Source organism: Phocoena sinus, chromosome 2 (genome assembly GCF_008692025.1).
Source record: "Phocoena sinus isolate mPhoSin1 chromosome 2, mPhoSin1.pri, whole genome shotgun sequence".
Taxonomy (NCBI): Eukaryota; Metazoa; Chordata; class Mammalia; order Artiodactyla; family Phocoenidae; genus Phocoena; species Phocoena sinus.
In genome coordinates this window covers 30427051-30444142 of record NC_045764.1, presented here as the reverse complement: position 1 = coordinate 30444142, position 17092 = coordinate 30427051, and the positions used below count along the sequence as shown (strand labels likewise).

The 17092-nt window shown below is 51.2% G+C and overlaps 1 protein-coding gene across 3 annotated transcripts in view; it reads left to right on the top strand.

Moving 5' to 3' along the window:
- The window catches only part of PCSK6 (proprotein convertase subtilisin/kexin type 6), a 190700-nt gene that overhangs the window by 36984 nt on the left and 136624 nt on the right, over nucleotides 1-17092 (top strand). For all 3 annotated transcript variants that reach the window (XR_004348503.1, XM_032623053.1, XM_032623051.1), the window contains exon 2: nucleotides 9196-9300. Coding sequence is in view for 2 of the 3 variants with exons in the window: in XM_032623053.1 (XP_032478944.1) it covers nucleotides 9196-9300 (105 nt within the window). In the remaining variant the exon portion in view is untranslated. The remainder of the gene's footprint in view (nucleotides 1-9195; nucleotides 9301-17092) is intronic.

Below are 17092 nucleotides of genomic sequence, written 5' to 3'. Positions count from 1 at the left end.
AAAATGCTTTTGAAAGTAACAACAAAATGTCCATTCTCCTTCTCTGGACTTCCTTAATTATAAATACCATAAATACCAAGTAACTCACTGCTGACTAAATATAGGTTCAGTGGCCATCTATATTTATAACTTTCTAAAGGTGGAAGTCACCAGCGCCAGGCTGAATTAATTTGGTGTGTAGGTTTTTATAGGCTCTAATTAGTTATGTTTTTCTTAAGCAGACCCACTGGGATGAATAACATTATATAACTGAACTCTGTTTGAAAGTGACGCCCGTCACTTTCAAACATAGACTCTCCTCCAAGAGCCAGAGCCCTTTAAGACACAGGCCCTGCAGACCAGGAGCTCCGGAAGCTGGCCCACTGCAGCTGTGAGCAGCGGGGCTCAGGACATCTGTCTCCACCCAGGGGCAGGCTATGGGAGTGATAAAGTGAATGCTTTCCTGCAAAGTCAGAAGCCTCGTCTGCAGCCCACTGGCTTCTGAGGCCTTGAATTGGGACACTTTGTGACTTACCAGCTGTTTCCCTGAGGCAGATGCCACTGTGCTGGCCTGGGGAGGTGGGTGGCATCCCCATGGACTGACCAAAGTATGTGCTTGGCCATCCCCCCCCCCCCACCACCAAAAGCCAGCTTGCTGACTCGAGGGCTTACAGCATTGCACCTGCATCTGAGGCCACGTCCATTGGAGGCCTGAGTGGGCGGGTGGACCTTTGGAACCATCAGATGTCATTTGGGGTGGATCCGGCATGCTCATCGGTGACTTTGCTGCAAAGCAAACGTGATAAATTAGATGAGGTTCTGCTCCTCTGTTCCCGAGGCTCTGCAAAAAACACCAAGTCATCTTCTTTTCCTCCAGGAAGGCAGGGTGCGCCCCAGCTGGCAGCACCCACGGATCCCTCCTACCTCTCACCTGCCCTGTGTAAGCAGGGAGGTGATCTGAAGCTGGCTGTACTCACATTGACAGGAAAAAACAGGACAAGAGAGGCTCTTTCTGTAAACACCCCCAGCCCAGGCCTCTCCCCCATCACACTTGGCTTTTGCCCCTTCCTTGCTGGGCTCTGCAAGCTGTTTATGCTCCTCCCCACCTGTGGTCGCTGAGATGCTTCCTCTCCACAGCCGGCCACTTGGAGGGAGTGCAGAGCCCTGCACCGCCGGCCTCGCTCAGCCCCGTGTCCCCGTGACTGGACGTCAGAGGGGCTGGCTCGGGTTCCGCCCGGGCCACACAGCTGATGGGTGGTCGGCCTGCCTCCACAGCCTCAGGACTGTCCTGGGAGGGGGCTAGAGAGAGCCCAAAGGCAAAACAGCTGGGAGGCCTGGGGTCTTGGTCACAGCCGAACTGGACAACCCTATGTAGGTGGACAGGGGAAGACATGTGTCCTTCCAGTGTCACTCAAGTTCTGTTCATTTCACCAAACATTTCTTGAGCTCCTGCTGTGCCCTAGACGCTGCCAGGGCCTGAGGATTATACAGATGACAGTTTCTGCCTTTGAGGAGCTTAGTGTGGAGGGAGGGAGGGAGGATAGGCTGTGATGGGTACATGTAGGCAGACCTGGGCCTGGGAGATCCACGAGGGCTTCCTGGAGGCAGTGACAGCTGAGGTGATGGTTCACATCAGAGTCGGAGGTGGACTTGTTGGTGTGAGGTGTCCAGCATGCCCAGGCTCAGGGGTGTGAAAGAGCGTGCGAGGGTCCCTCAAACACCGCAGCGTCTCTGGAGAACAGAAGGTGAGGCAGGTGAGGCCAGGCCTATGCTGGAGAGCTGGCCTGGCCTGGTTGTGGAGCATTCCTGTGCCCCATGAAGGGCTCGGGCTTCATGCCCCTAGAGGGGGCAGAGCTGGCATGGCAATGGCAGTGTGATGGAGTCTAGGAGGCCAGCAGTGCCCTGCCCTGGTCCAGGCAGGGCGGTGGTGCTGCCTGCCCTGGAGCGGGGTCAGTGGGGAGCAGCCAGGCTTGAGAACCATTCAGGAGGTCGCTTTCAGAGGGTTTGATGGCTGGATGCGCGCGGAGGATGGTGGTATCTTCACCAAGATGAGGGATTCCTCGGGAGGAGGAACGGATCTGTGTGGAGGTGAGGGCAGCGAGATGGTGTTGATCTAAGGATGGATGCTCTGGTTGTGGCTGGGGTCGTCTCACCCCAGGTGGTCTGCTGAGAACAGGGAGGACTCAGCCCTTCCAGCACACCGTGCTCAGGGCCCCAGGCAGGACCAGTGGGGAAGTGCCAGGCAGGAAGGGGAGGAGGGTAGGGGCCTTCTCCTGGAAAGGGCTGTCCTCGGGATTTGACACGATCCGTGGCTGCAGCTCAGCGTCTCCTGGGGATGGGTTTCAGAATCCACATGCCCAGTTGTGTTCCAGTCCTCTAGAACCAGAACCTCCATCTGGGGGCAGGTCTGGCCCACAACAGGTTTGCTCCAAGCCTCAGATGCAGAGGTTCTGAATTAGGGTGACCTGCAGTGGCCCTGGAGGCCCACTCGGATGTGAGGGCTGTGGGAAAACCAAAGACTTGCCTGGTTGCATCTCAGGGCCATTTATGTATGAATCTTGCATAGACACACACAACTATATACACACAAACATAAATATACACACAAATGTGAATACACAACTTATGTGTATATATACACACACACATCTGTGTACACACACATGCAGTCATACATCTATATACATACATACATACATAAATACACAGACACACGCATTTCCATGCCCATCCATCCACACACACACTCACACACAGACACAGTGCAACAGATGTGTGCGTGGACCGTAATAGTGTCTGTCCTGATTCCTGCACTGGAAGGAAGGAACGTGAGCCCCGTGAGGCACTGGGCTGTGTGTGACCAAACTGCTGCTGGGGACCAGACTGAGACGAGTGGGATCCCCATGGCAGTGACGCTGCACGTGTGTCTAGAGGCAGAGGGGCGATGGCTAAGGGTGTGAACTCTGATTCACCTCCTGACTGTGCTGCGTGGTGGTGGGGGGGGGCCTTGAGCGAGTCACTTAACCACTCTGTTAAGTGGTGCCTCTGTTTCCCTGTCTGCAAGATGAGGGTGCTCCTGGCACCTACCTCATAGGGTTGTTGCAAGAATCAAGTTAATGCATCTAGACTCTCAGCTTGTGGCCTGGGTGCTGTTCTTGTTATGAACCAGGAGTCCCCAGCAAAAGTCGGGGTCCTTAGTGGCTGTGAAAAGGAGGAGGGAGACTTGCTGTTCCCTATAACTCTATACCCTGTTTACCGTCCAGATTTTATACCGAGTGCATATATGACTAGGGTTTTTTTTTATTCTTTTCATTTATTTATTTATAATATTTATTTATTTATTTGGTTGCAATGGGTCTTAGTTGTGACAGGTGGGCTCCTTAGTTGTGGCATGCATGTGGTATCTGGTTCCCTGACCAGGGATTGAACCTGGGCCCCCTGCATTGGGAGCTTGGAGTCCTATCCACTGCGCCAGCAGGGAAGTCCCGGTTTTTTTAAAAGTGTCTAAAAGAGCAGAGATCCCCAACCTTTCTGGCACCGGGGACCTGTTTCATGGAAGACAACTTTTCCACGGACGGGGGCGGGGGTTGATTCAGGCGGTAATGCGAGCGATGGGGAGCGGCAGAGGAAGCTTCGATCACTCTCCTGCCGCTCACCTCCTGCTGTGCGGCCCGGCTCCTAACAGGCCTGGGGGTTGGGGACCCCTGTAACAGAGGAATCTGTTAGAGAGAAACCACATCCAGCTCTCCTCACTGTGGGTTCTTTGATCTCATTTCTTCCAGTGTCCTGGCTGAGAACTCTTAGCAAGGTTTTTAATGATGTTCTAATGATGTTACCAGTTTTATCAACTAATGTGTATAATTACATATCGGTGTCGAGTGAAGAGATGGGAGCATCACAGACTCAGCGGATTGTTCATTTTCTGTGGTGGCAGGCTGGGAGAATGACTCTAATTAACGCATTGTGAAAATATGAAGGATACGAAAGAGAAAAGGCATTTATGGAAATTTTATGTTGTGACCGACACTCCCCTCCCACCCACCCCCGAAAAACACAACAAAAAACACCTCGCAGACCGGAGACCAGATTCATTGAGGAAGAACAGATTGAGGTTCTGGGGGTTCAGGACTGGTAGGCAGCTTGGGAGGACGGAGAAGAGCTACTATTCTGTGCTCCGGAGGAGGAAGAGGAGGCTGCCAGGGCCCTCGGGCAGCAGGGCTCTGTTGCAACCGCCGCCCCCGTGTTGACGGAGCAGGTTGCTTAGGCGCTGGCTGTGGAAGTGGTGCCCAGAGCATGGGCATGGTGGCCAGGGGAGCACAGCAAGGCCAGGCCAAGGGACAGCATCCAGGATGGCCAGGGCTGCCGAGCCAGGACGAGCGCCTACTTTAATGTCAATGCAGATGCCAAGTAAAAATAAGAATGTTTTCTTTTTTAAACATCTTTCTTGGAATATAATTGCTTTACAATGGTGTGTTAGTTTAGAATGTTTTCTTTCTTTAGGGGATTACCCTGAATTTAAGACGTCTTTGTGCCAACCCCACCTTTTTGTCTGTTCTTCTGCTTCCAACTCTTGTCAGTTTGACCCTCAAGCAGCACCAAAAGTGCAGCAGTAGTCCTAAGCCCTAACTTGTGTAGCTGTTTGTCATTCTGTGTAAGATGTCATCACCTGTTTGTCTGTGGGCACAATGGGGAGAGTTGGCTCAGGAATTGGGAGACCCTGAGGGTAACGTTGGGCTTAACCCCCCTGGGCCTCAGTCTTCCCATCTTTAAAATGGGGTCATCTCCGTGGTTCTTCCCCCCACCCCTGTCTGTGAGGCCAGAGGACAGTCAGCTGTCCCTCGTGTTTAACCAGGCCAGTGTCCACGTCCCCAGAGTGATCTGCCCTCCTGTCCTCTTATCTTACGAAGGTACCCGGAGAGCTCAAGGGGCAGTTCCCAAGTGGGAAGGGCATAACTGGGGTTGACACGCCTGTGGTGGGGGAGGTGACAGGGTGGGCAAGGGGGATGGGGCAGGAAATGGCTATGTCGTAAATGCCACGTCATCCAAGCTGGGCTGTGTCCCACTTGCAGTCAGGGCACCCGCCTCCTGCTGTGCCATCCCTTGATCCTTTCCAACCTTCTGCCCGTCTCGGAAACCTCGTATTCCTGACCCAGGCCTGATGCCAGGGGATGAGCTGGGCAGAGGGCAGTGCAGCGTGAGTCAGACAGACAGGAGTGACCTGGGGGGCATCAGACAAGGATGGTGCTTGGAGAAAGGGCAGCTCAGTGACTAGGTAAGATGCCGAAGGCGCTGGCCTTGCAGCTGCACTTGTGTTTTTAAACAGAGCCCCTCGGTGTGTGGACTGGTGGTCCCCAGCCCTTAGAGAAACCATGTCCAACCTCAGAGACTTTGGTGGACTCCCTAGACACACTCAGCAGCAAATGCTATAAGTCGCAGGTTGGCAGACATTTTCTGTAAAGTCCACACGTGACACGTCCTAGGCGTGGGGGCCGGAGGGTCTCTGTAGCCACCACTCAACTCTGGCGTCGCAGTATGAGAGCAGTTGTGGGCAGAAGGTAAGTGAACGCTGGTGGCTGTGCCCCAGTAAAGCTTTATTGATAAACACAGGAGTTGTGTGTATGTCCAAAAGAATGGAATGCAGGGTCATAGACTGATACTTGCCTACGTGCTCAGAGCAGCGTGATTCACAGTAGTCAGAAGGTAGAGGCAACCGAAGTGCCCATCAGTGGATGAACAGATGAACGACCTGTGACTTGTACACACAATGGAATATGATTCAGCCTGAGAAAGGAAGGAAATTCTGACACCTGCTACAGCATGGGTGAACCTCGAGGACATCATGTTAAGGGAAACAAGCCAGTCACAAAAGGGCAAATGATCCTGCTGAGACAGCTAGAGTTGTCAGATTCCCAGAAACAAGAAGCAGATGGTGGGCGCCCGGGGCTGGGAGAGGGGGGAGGGGAGCTCGTGTTTAACGGGGACAGAGTTTCAGTTTGGGAAGATGAAAAGATTCCGGAGGTGAAGGTGGTGACGGTTACATGACAGAGCGAACGTGCCCAGTGCCCCTGAACTATACGCTTAAACATTGTTACAATCATCAGTGTTATGTCTATTTTACCACAATTTTAAAACTTAGTAAAAAACCAGAACGTAGACCAGATTTGGCCCATGGGCCGTCGTCTGCCCGCCACTGCTCTGCATGAGTTAGTACTTGTTAACCACACAGTGTAGCCACAGGCTTCGGGCTCTTATGTTCACCCAAGCTGCAGAGGGTGCCCAGGCCTCTCACAGTATCTGGATTCCCTCCTGAGCACCTGGGCCCTGTCTTCCTCCTTCCTTCCTTTTCCTACCCTTGCAGTCATTCCAGCGTCAGGCAGCCCTTTCGGTCCCGTGCCCTGTCAGGCCTATGTTTGCCTGACATTCAAATCTTTGGTTTCAAGGAAGGAAGGTGTCTCTCCCCATGCTCTCACACCGGCTTCTGGAGGGGCAGAGGGTGGATGGAGGTGCACGAAATCTCAGGGGGATCTGGACGGCCGCTTCCAGATTCCTGAATAACCAGTGACCCAACTCCCTCCCCTTTTTTCCTGAGTCAGATTCCAGCTTTTCCTGCAGCTGGGCAGGAGGGGGGCCTTGGCTGGCGTCCCCTTCTGCCCTGCACCTAACCCTAACCCAGACCCTTACCCTCCCCAGATCCTAACCCTAACCCAGACCCTCAGCCTCCATGCTGGGCTGGATATAAACTTCCAAACAGATGTGGCATTGGCCGTTGCTGCCCTCAGGGGCAGTTGGCTGGGTCAGGACTGTGAGAACCATCTGTTCTTCCCTTGAATTACTCAAAGAGAGTGACTCCCGTCAGCTCAGACCCTCTGAGCCATTGCTCGGGATGTGGCTGGATAGGGGCAGAGGCAGGGGCCTGGATGGCCTTGGGACTGGCCTTTGAAGAGAAGCTTGGCTGCTCTGAGGCTAGGTGTTGCCCTGAATGGCTTCCAGGGCTACCCTGACATGGGTCTGCTTAGGGTAAGCAGCTCTTCAATTAATCCATCCCCTTGCCAGCAAATTGGATTCAACTCTCAGTTTCTCCATGTCCCTCAGTGGAAATTGACTTGAATACCTGGAGTTAAAAGACCGAAAGTTGTGAAACATCTCCCAGGGAAGGTAGCAGCTTATAAGCAAACATGCTGATTAAACATTGCTGTAAGTTAAGACTCCATTATTGCTAAATAACAGCTCTGGCTTGTTCTAGGAGGAGCCCTTTGACATACATAACAATTAACTTTGTTGAAGAAGTGAGCAGTTAACTGTAGGAGGAGGGAAAAAAGTGCTTTTGTGCAAAATAGGGCAGAAATAATGAGGTTTATGATGGTAGAGCAGTGTCTTGAGGTAGAAGATGAACTGAGAATCATAATTGCAGAAAACTGTGTATAGAGCACTTACTGCCTGCTGGGCACTCAGCTGGCTCTTTACATATGAAGAGCTGTACCTGACTCTGTACATATATAGAGAGAGAGAGTCTTGAAGCAGCCCTTAAAAGTAGTAGTTTTCTCACAAGGAAACTAAGACTCATGGAGGGTCTGAAGCTCAGGTCACCCAGCAGGAATGGTTGAGTTGAGGTCTGTCCTAGACCCAGTGAAGGATTGAAGGAGCCTTGGAGAAGAGCCAGAGAGAGAATCCCAGCTCTCGATACAGCCAGGATTTCTCGAACACCCACTAGGTTCAAGGCACTAAACTAGGCACTGTACAGATGATACCTGCTTACCCTCATGACCATCACGGTATTCACTGTTCTGTGCTTGTAAGCGACAGAAACACCCTGGAGCAAGCTTAAGTGAACAAGGACGTTCTTTATTTCAAGGACAAGTGGGTGTCTCTAGAAGCTCAAGAACAGGATGCATCCAGACTGCCAGGCTTTCTGGCACTGAGCGCTGAAGGCTATAGTAAAGTGGGCTCTCTCTGTAGATACTTGCTTGATCTTCTTGTGGAAAGATGTGGAAATGGCCACTCAGAATCTCCACGTCCCTCCAGGTCTCTGCCTGGGCCGGTCCACTCTGCTGGGGATATCTTGTAGCAGATGCAATGTCTGTGAGTAGAAGGTCTTGGTGAATTGGGTGGACGTTAGTCCTACTTAAACAACTGCATGGGGTAAGTAGTTTTATCCTCATTTTACACGTGAGGAGTTGAGATTTGCAGGAGGTGAATCTTGCCTGAGATCACACGATCATTGGCGGTGAAGGGAGTGGGCAGGGCTTGGATTAGGTCTATCTGACTGGAAACCTAGGCTCATCATCACATCTAACTGCTCTAGAGGACAATTCACCCTAAATTCACTCTTTAATCAGACGCTGGAAAAGAAACTAGGATGGTTTAGCCTGAGAAGGGCAGCGTGAGAGTCTATATAGTATTCGGTCAGAAAGCTCTCCTCTTCAGTTAGAAAGCTCTGCTGTCAAGGATGGTGACCAACCAGCTTTTTTCAACAACCAGTGGAAGTTAGAACGAGAAGCAGGTCTTCTGAGAACAGTGTCCTTATGCTCCAGGGTCGTGAGATACAAGAGCAAGTCGGTGCTGCGGGGAGTGGCCAGCGGGAGCAGCCCATCAGAGGGCCACATTCACCGCCCCTCCACGTCCCCTCCAGGCCTCAGGCTGAAATCTGTCCTGACAAACCACTGCTGGCAGAAAACTGGGACACCCTGGGGGCTTGGATGTTCTCAGCTGACCTTTCCGCAATCCCCAAGCAGATGAGGCCGAGTGTTTGCCTTGGCTCCCTTGTCGCACTTGAGGGTGAATGTTCATTCTTAGATATTTTAGTTTACCCATGGGGTGGAAAGGATGGAGTTTGTTTATAAATGAATATTTTGGTGTAGACCTGACTTGACACTAACTTAGCTACTTCAGGCATGCTTGACCCTAAATGAACATTAATTCATGTCTAAAAAACTTGGCCAAGATAATACAAACTTTAAATGATATGACCTCATCGCAAGATTTGGGGAGTGTGTGCTTCATTGGAAAATACTACCTAGTGTTGTTTATCCAAAAGGAGTCTCTGAATCGGCCTTCGTGTTCACAGACGCTGAGTCTGCCAGAGACTTGAGTGGGGAAGTGTAACGAAGGGTATGTTTCCTTTGGGAGCAGGACGAGCCTCTCAGAGGAAGATGTTTGTGGGATGCAGAATTTTGAAAGACTGTATTGACTGGTGATATCCTGCTTCTTGTTTTGCAGATCGGAAACCTGGAAGATTACTACCACTTTTATCATAGCAAAACCTTTAAAAGATCAACCTTGAGTAGCAGAGGCCCTCACACCTTCCTCAGGATGGACCCCCAGGTACAAATCTCTGCTCCCTGTGCAGGATGCTTTTTGAGGGCCTAGAGTATTGTTTGCTTATTGTTTGGGTCTGTGGTTCTGAAAATGCCTGAGTCTGGATTTTAATGGGATTCTAGATAGCCTTTAGTTTTCCATATCCACTTGGAATAAAACAAGAAAGATGTGCAGCTACATATCAGACCATCTAAAGGCTCCAAATATTCGGGTTCCTTGGGAGACTTGGGAATTTAAATTCTTGACTTCAGTTTGAAGTAACAATCAAATGACTATAGATCTAATATTTTAAATCTTTAAAAATCAACAAAATACACAGAAGTCAGAGGAGATAAATATGTGAATCTTACCCATAAAGGCTATGCATTTCAAGCTAGCGTTTTAATAATGAAATTAGAATTTGGACAAGTGGATGTTTTTGTGATTGTCATACACATATCTTAATGGTTACCGTGAACTTAAAAACCTGGGAAGTAAATACAACTCTTTTTTCCTTAAAAATTCCTGTGATCTCTGAGATGAAAACAAATGTAATTTGAAAAGAGGCTGACATTTTCAGTATAGTTCATATTTATTGGGTGGTTAATTATACTTTCTTTCTGCATAGATTTTAGATTAATATTTGACAAATATCAATCAACACTTGGTAAGATGAAAAATGTCAGATGGTCAAGTGAGCCTTTGATGACTTCATTCATTCACCAGGTGACTTTGGAATACCTGCGATGTGTCACGCTGTGTCCACAGCAGGGCTGTCAGAGTGGATGGTGGGGCTGACAGTCTATAGAAGAACATGTGATATGTCACAGGGCATTGAGCACTGTGAGGGACAGTGAAGTTCAAGTGAGAAGCAGTAGCAGCCCCAACAAAGAAATGAGGCCATTGGTAAATCGTAGTTTTAGAACATGGAAATCACCTTCTCTTAAAAGCAATGTGTGAAATGTTCACTTGGGCTCCAAAGCTGGCACGTGTCACTCCTTCAGTGATCCCCAGAGAACGTGGATAATAAAGTTTCCTTGGGAAAATTGGCCTTGGTGTTGTCCTAAGCCACCCCACTGATAATCGTGGATACTTTTGTGTTGGCGGAGCTGGGGGTAGTGGGAGCGATGGTGTATCCCTGAGAACTGTACCTAAAACATTTCTCCAGGACATGACCTTGTGGTGGTCTGGTTTTAAGAACATGAGGAAGTGGTCCCTGTGAAACTAATTCGTGCAGTTGGACTCTGACAAGGTAGACATGTAGTGTATGGTTCTGAATTCATTTTATAGGTGGGTAGAAGGATGGATGGATGGAAGTGTGGGTGGGTAGACAGACTGAGGGAGATAGATAGCAAATATTGTGCTAATCCCATTCTTCCTTCATAGCAGGGAAAGGAATTTAATGTTTTTGTTTTGTTTGTTTGTTTATTTATGCATGCATGCATGCTGCGTCAGGTCTTAGTTGTGGCATGCTGGATCTTTTAGTTGCAGCACGTGGACTTCTTATTTGCAGCATGCGACTCTTACTTGCGGCATGCAAACTCTTAGTTTAGGCACGCATGCAGGATCTAGTTCCCTGACCAGGGATCGAACCCGGGCCCCCTGCATTGGGAGCACGGAGTCTTACCCACTGGACCACCAGGGAAGTCCCAGGAATTTAATGTTTATGAAGGGATTAGTATGTGCTCAGGCAGCTTACATGCATCCTCCCACCTGACCGTTTGGGGCTGTGTTTATACCCGTGTGTGTTCATGCCATGGAGCTTGAGGGAATGCTTTTCAAAGGGGCTGGTGTATTTTTTTTTCCTCTCAGAAGCAAAGCCAGGTGGTAGTAGCTCATTCCCACAGGATGGGGTCACTGGAGAAGGGCCAGCAGACCCGAATCACCGTAGAGCTGAGTGCAGAGTGCCTAGCCCGTCACCAAAGACATGTGGGTTCTATGCGGCTGCGGGGTCGGGGGAGGCGGGGTGGGGGGCTGAGGTTCGCAGTGACCAATCACCTGTCAGAGTGCAGAGACGTTTCTAAGCTAGGAAGGGAGTTGCTGCAGTGCCCTGCACAATTTCTCTTAAGCAAGCAGTGGTCTGTCTTGTGAGGACGGCATACTTGTTCTCTGTCCAAAGTCTTCGGAGTTATCATTCCCGCAGAGGGAGTCACAGTGAGGTGCGCTCTGTTTGCATGGGGGAGCCCCTGCCCGCCCCCAGCCCTGTAGAGATGTGCAATGAGAAGAGGATGGGACAGTGGGTTTCTTGGTCCCCTTTCTGTCACTGACGAGGGTTCTTAGCCTCCTAATCAAAAGAAATTGATAAAAGGCCAGACAAGAAGTTCAGGCAAGGCTTTATTGGGGCCCCCGCTGCAGCAGAGGGGAGTGGGAACGAACAACAGGTGCCCTTGCTAGCTCCCTGATGGGGGCTGAGCCTGTTCCTTATATGGGGCAGGGGTAGGGGGTGTGTCCAGAATTCGGGCCAGAGGGGTGGCTTAGGTGGTGGTGAGTGCAGGGGGCACGCGTAGTACCCTGCGTTTGCTCCTGATCCCTGCTTTTGCTCCCCGCTCTTCAGAAGTGGCAGTTGGGTTTTCGGTCTTTTTGTATCTTGCTGTCCCTAAATTGCCCCAACTGTGCACGCATGCAGTTACTTTTAGTCCCTCATAGTTTCTTTGTATTTTGTTGCTTGAGGAGATGTCTGTCCAGGTGCAAGCACTGCGGCAAAGGGTCCCAGGTCCCAGGTCCCAGGTCCCAGCCTGTCTCATTTCCTGAGGGATTTTGGAGAATGAAGCAGCTTCTCAATTGTTAGAACTATTTCTATTAGTTAGAAGTAATCTGTGTTTTAGGGCCCCCCCACTCTTTTTTAGTGACTAAATTTTAAAACCCTTAAAGGTATTCAGCTCAACTCCTCCATCCTTCCTTCCAAAAATATTAATTATGCACCTTCTGGGTGTGAGGCCCTGTGCCCCAGGGGATGCAGAGATGCCCGCCCAGCGGGTCTCCGCTCTGTCAGCACCAGCGGAGCAGGACACTGCAGCCCGAGCGTCCGGCTGAGGAGAATTCCGGGCGGGCCCCAGCCAGCCTCCTCCAAGGCATCTGAGATGATGGGCTTGGGCATTGTGGGTGGGTTCAAAGTATGGCATTCAGTCTGGGTCTGAGGGCAGGGTATTCCGGTCATCAGCTGTGTCCTTGAAGGAAAGAGCAGGAAGGAGAGACTTCCAAAGGCTATGGCAGTTAAGTTTTTCAAATAAGAATCCCTTTTGTACAGCGCTTCTTAATAAGCTCCTGGCAGGGCCGCTATCAGACCATCCTGCCAATAAAGAGGAAAGAGAGAAAAGGTAAACAGCCCTCAGATTCCAGCACCGCCTGCGACTCCCACGTGATTGGCTGATTGTTTCCTACAGTTCTAATTAAATGCTTAGCCTCAGGGAACGCACATAGACATCGGAACCCAATTCCGAATACAAATTCAGAATTGTAACTGAAATACCTCTGTTTAAATCAGTCTAGTTTTAATGCAAACCAAATCAATTAGCTGTCACTCTAATATTTACTCTACCTGGTCGTTCCAGTGAAATATTGGGTAAAATTAGCTATTTTACAAAAGTGTTTAGTGTTACCTTGTCCTGCAGCACCAGGACATTTTCCCACATGAGCAAATCATTTTTGTGTCACCCTCTCTATTGGAGAGTTGTGTAATTAATATTATTGAGAAAGGGAAAGATGATTTAATATTATTCAGAGTCATCGGAATGCAGTTGCTGTCGTGTTTGAATGACCAAACTGGAGATGAATGTTATAGGGTTTAGGATAAAGCTCAATCGAATGCAGATGGTATTTTATTTTAATTAGCTCCAGTCCCTATTGTATAAAATTGCTTTGATAAGTGATGGAATTTACAATCCACCCCTACTTCGTGTGAAAGCTGATAGAGTGTACATTTGTGGAACGAAATGGAAACAACACACGATCGGGAGGGAAGATTTAAGACTTCAGCCACACGTGCACACACATTTATTAAGCATCTCTTTGCTCCGATCTCGTACCAGCATCGTGCGGTTGTTTTCCTTCCATTCTTAATCACCTTTACTTGATGTTTTTCACCACCTTTGGAAAGGGCCATTTTGCTCGAAGAGGTTTGTGGACCAGCCCTCTCCTTCGGAGAACAGCCCAACTGTTCTCAGGGTGCAGTATCAGTCACTGGGTTTTTCCAAGGGCTGTCATTTAAGCCAACTGAGGGCATTTGTTTTTAACTTGTTCTTTTGCCAAGAGTCGGGAGAAGGGTGGATGTTACTGAAGCACCAGCCAATAGCTGTAAGGGCTCCCAAATTTTTAAAAAATTACTTGTTCTGATTACGTTCCAAGCTGGCTTATAGTTCGACATTGCTGCTGCATCTTCCAGCCCTTACATTTTAGAATGGTGACTCTGGTTCAGCCCTTCCCTTGAGTGCTCAGCCAGACAGATGACGGAAATGGGAGGATAAAGATGTTATTAGGGGGGCCCTCGGTGGCTCCTTCCGGGCTGGTGGGAGGCTTCGGGTTGACGCTTTGTTTCAGTCCTTCAATGCTCAGGATCTGGAAACTGATTTCCAGGGCTGGAGTGGGCATTCTGTTTTGTAGGATGGGACTTTGCCCCAGAGTGTAATCAGAGCTCAGGTTTTTTTTTTCCAGCAGTGATGCAACGTTTAAGCAGATCTTTCCATTAACCACAGAGGGAATTTTATCTGACAGTCTTGTGTGCTAGAGCCATTTGGAGTGCAAACAAACAAAAAGTTCTTGGCAAATACCAGCACGTAGACAGGAAGTGACCACATTGATCTGGGGGTTGATGAACTGCAAGATGGGCTGGGGGGAGGGTGGGGTGCCACACGGGGCCCGACAGGTTCGCCCGCGTGGGGACAGCAGGGCTTCAGCCGTCTCTTCACATTTCAGCACAGCCCTGCTGGGTCTAGTGAACTGGACGCTACCAGTTGGTAAGCAGTTAGAATTTTCAAATAGGCTTTAAAAGATGGTGCTTTATGATTTCACCGGCAGGCTTGAGGCTTCCACTTAGATGCCTCCAAGATGTCTCACAGTCACCACATCCCAAAGCTGAGTGACCATCCCTGACCGCACCTCTGTCTCACAGAGAAGCCGCCCCCTCCCCCATGCCCGTTCCCCCACCCTCCGTCCACCACCCATGCAGCCCGTGCCCCAGGCCTGTCCTCTGGCACCTGGACGCTGCACGGCCCCTCTCACTGGCCAGCTGTGGGCATCCTTGCCCTACACCAGTCTGCTCTCCACTGTCCCGAGGGAGCCTATGAAACACGCCTGTCATGGTGCCACCGCCCCTGGGAATGCCCTGCCCAGGTCCCCCTTGGTCTGGCCTCCCTGTGGCCCCTGGACCCCCGCCACGCTGGCCTTTAAGATCCTCGTCGGATGACATTTGCCCTTTCCCCCTGCGCAGCCTTTGCATATACTGGCTACCCCTGTGTCTCTCTCTGGTCTCGGCCTGTGCATCCCCGCCACCGGGAGCTGGCTCAGCGGCTGCTCCTAGCAGTTGGGTGTCAGCGCTCTGGGTCTGTGAGGTCCCCTCAGCATCTGCCTTCCCCAGGGACTCCAGGAGCGGAGGGGTCATGGTTGTTCAGATCTTGTCCCAGCACGGAAGTGACAGGGCCAGAGTGCGTCTGGCCGTGTTCGCAGCTGCCCGCTGCTGCAGGGGACGTACCATCTTAAAGGGTTTAGTGGTCACTTGGGCGTCCCCCTCCCTGAGGTTCCCAGCGCCTTGAGGGTGGTAAGGAGCCCATCCATCGGCTCTCGGGCCCCCACTTTGTTCCTGTAACGTCTGTTTCCTGGCCGCCTTGGAGACAGTGCCAGGACCGCAGGCCCAGATGGGAGTGAGGGGGGGTTTCATTTGCTGGGGATCCAGTAATGACAGGGACCAGGGACGCGGCTGGTGGGAGCTGTAGGTGGTTCCAGGAGGCCTGCAGCGCGAGGCCGGGCAGAAGCCGTGAGAGGCAGGGGGATAGGGGGCGGGGGGAGCTCGGGATGAGATGCACACAGCCCGCCTTGTGCCGGGGGGTGTCACGTTCTCCAGGGCCAGGGCTGCCCTCACTTGCTTTCACTCCAGGTCCGGCAGGCTACCCAGTAAATAGCAGACGGACCCTTAGTCAGTGTTTATTGGAACAGATCTGAGTTTTCAGGGAGTAGGTTCACGTAGCAAGTTGTATCTGTTACCATTTGCTCATCAACTTCTTTTTACCTAAAGGACTTTAGAAGTATCTTGTGGCCTTGGTTAAATTGTGACAGAAGCCTTGAAGAGGGCTTGAATTCATCAGGCTGCAGAATGACGGACATGGGGCCAGCCGGGCAGTGTGCTGACCAGCGTCTGGCTGGTGACCGTGGAGAGCAGGGCTTCTTCGGCCGCCTGTCTGTCCTGTGTGAGTGGAGGCAGGTGATTCTCGGGGATGCGGTGCTTCCCGTCAGAGCCCTGATTTCCCGAAGTCCATTCATGTTTCCCAGTATTAGCAGGAGGAGTGGTGCCGGCTCTCACCAGCTGTAAGTGGTCACCTTTTGGCCCGTGTAGTTCAGCTTGGGTGGAACGAATTCGAGAAGTGGCCTGTTGAGGAAGGGGGGACAGGCCTGGGTCCCCCGCTTGCCTCTGTGATGTGGGAGGAGGAGGGGGAGGTCTTCTAGGCTGAGTTAGATCAGCTTTTATATTTTTGGTTCGTCTTCCTTCTCCTCTGCCTCTTCTACTGCCCTGACTCACGGATTTCCGTAGCAACCCGGCATCTCCTCCCCACCCCAGGTGGTACCCTCAGGAGGGCTCAAGCGTCTCCCTGAGACATGATCTAACGAGGCTGTTTAACCATCACTCACTTGTGGGGCTGGTGCCCTCTGCCCCAGGAAGGTAAGCGTGGGAGTATCAATCCTCGTATGGAGTCGGACCCCAGTCCACTTGCCACCTCCACGAGCCCGGCTGAGTCCTATGCTTCTTACCCATGTCGGAATCACAGGCCCCTCTGCAAAGCTGATGGAAGTTGTGGACATTCTCTCTCTCCAGAGGAGAAAAGAAGTCATGTGCTCATGTCCACGCTGCTCTGCATACAGCTTCTGGGGGTTCCTGGGACGTAAGCCTGCCCTTCCATCCTCTAGGATCTCTGGGCCCCAGGCGGGAAGTCCCCAGCTTGGCTACCACTCAGCTCCTACGTGCCTGGACCATTGCCTGTCCTGAGAGAAGGACCACCTTGCAAACTGTAAGGTGACGCGCACTTGTCAGGGAGGATTATTTTCCTTTCTTTGAATCCCCACTTGGCGAGTTAACTTCTCAGTGCTCTTCAGCTGGTGGAAAGTTGACCCAACACGTGCTGGGACAGTTGTTGAGAGCAGTCGGTGTTGACGGGACTTGAGATGTAAGGGTCCAGGCTGCTGAGTGCAGGGGTCACAGAAATGGGCTGGTTCGGCCCCTCCCTCAGCTGGAGGCTGAGGCACAGAGGACGACCTTCCCCCATGCTCCCGCTGCACTGTTCTCTCCTGGAAGAGGCCTGAGGATCTGGGGGCCCCTGGACACTTGGGGGTCTGGCCTCTGACATCTTCCAAGGATTTGCCCTGATCTGCAGGCAGGGCTGCCTCTGTCACAGCAAACGGTGGAGGGAATCCCTGTCCTAACACAGTGACAGAATGAAATGTCCTTTGATGAAGATAAGGAGAAAAGAAAAGGGGAAGCTGGCCAGAGCTGTCTCCCTTGCCCTGGACACAGCTGTGCATGAACACGAACCCTAAATAGAACGCACTGCTCTTCCCCTCGCACCGGTGGAGATCTGGAGGGTATGGGGACGAGGATCTCGGAGAACAGCCTTTG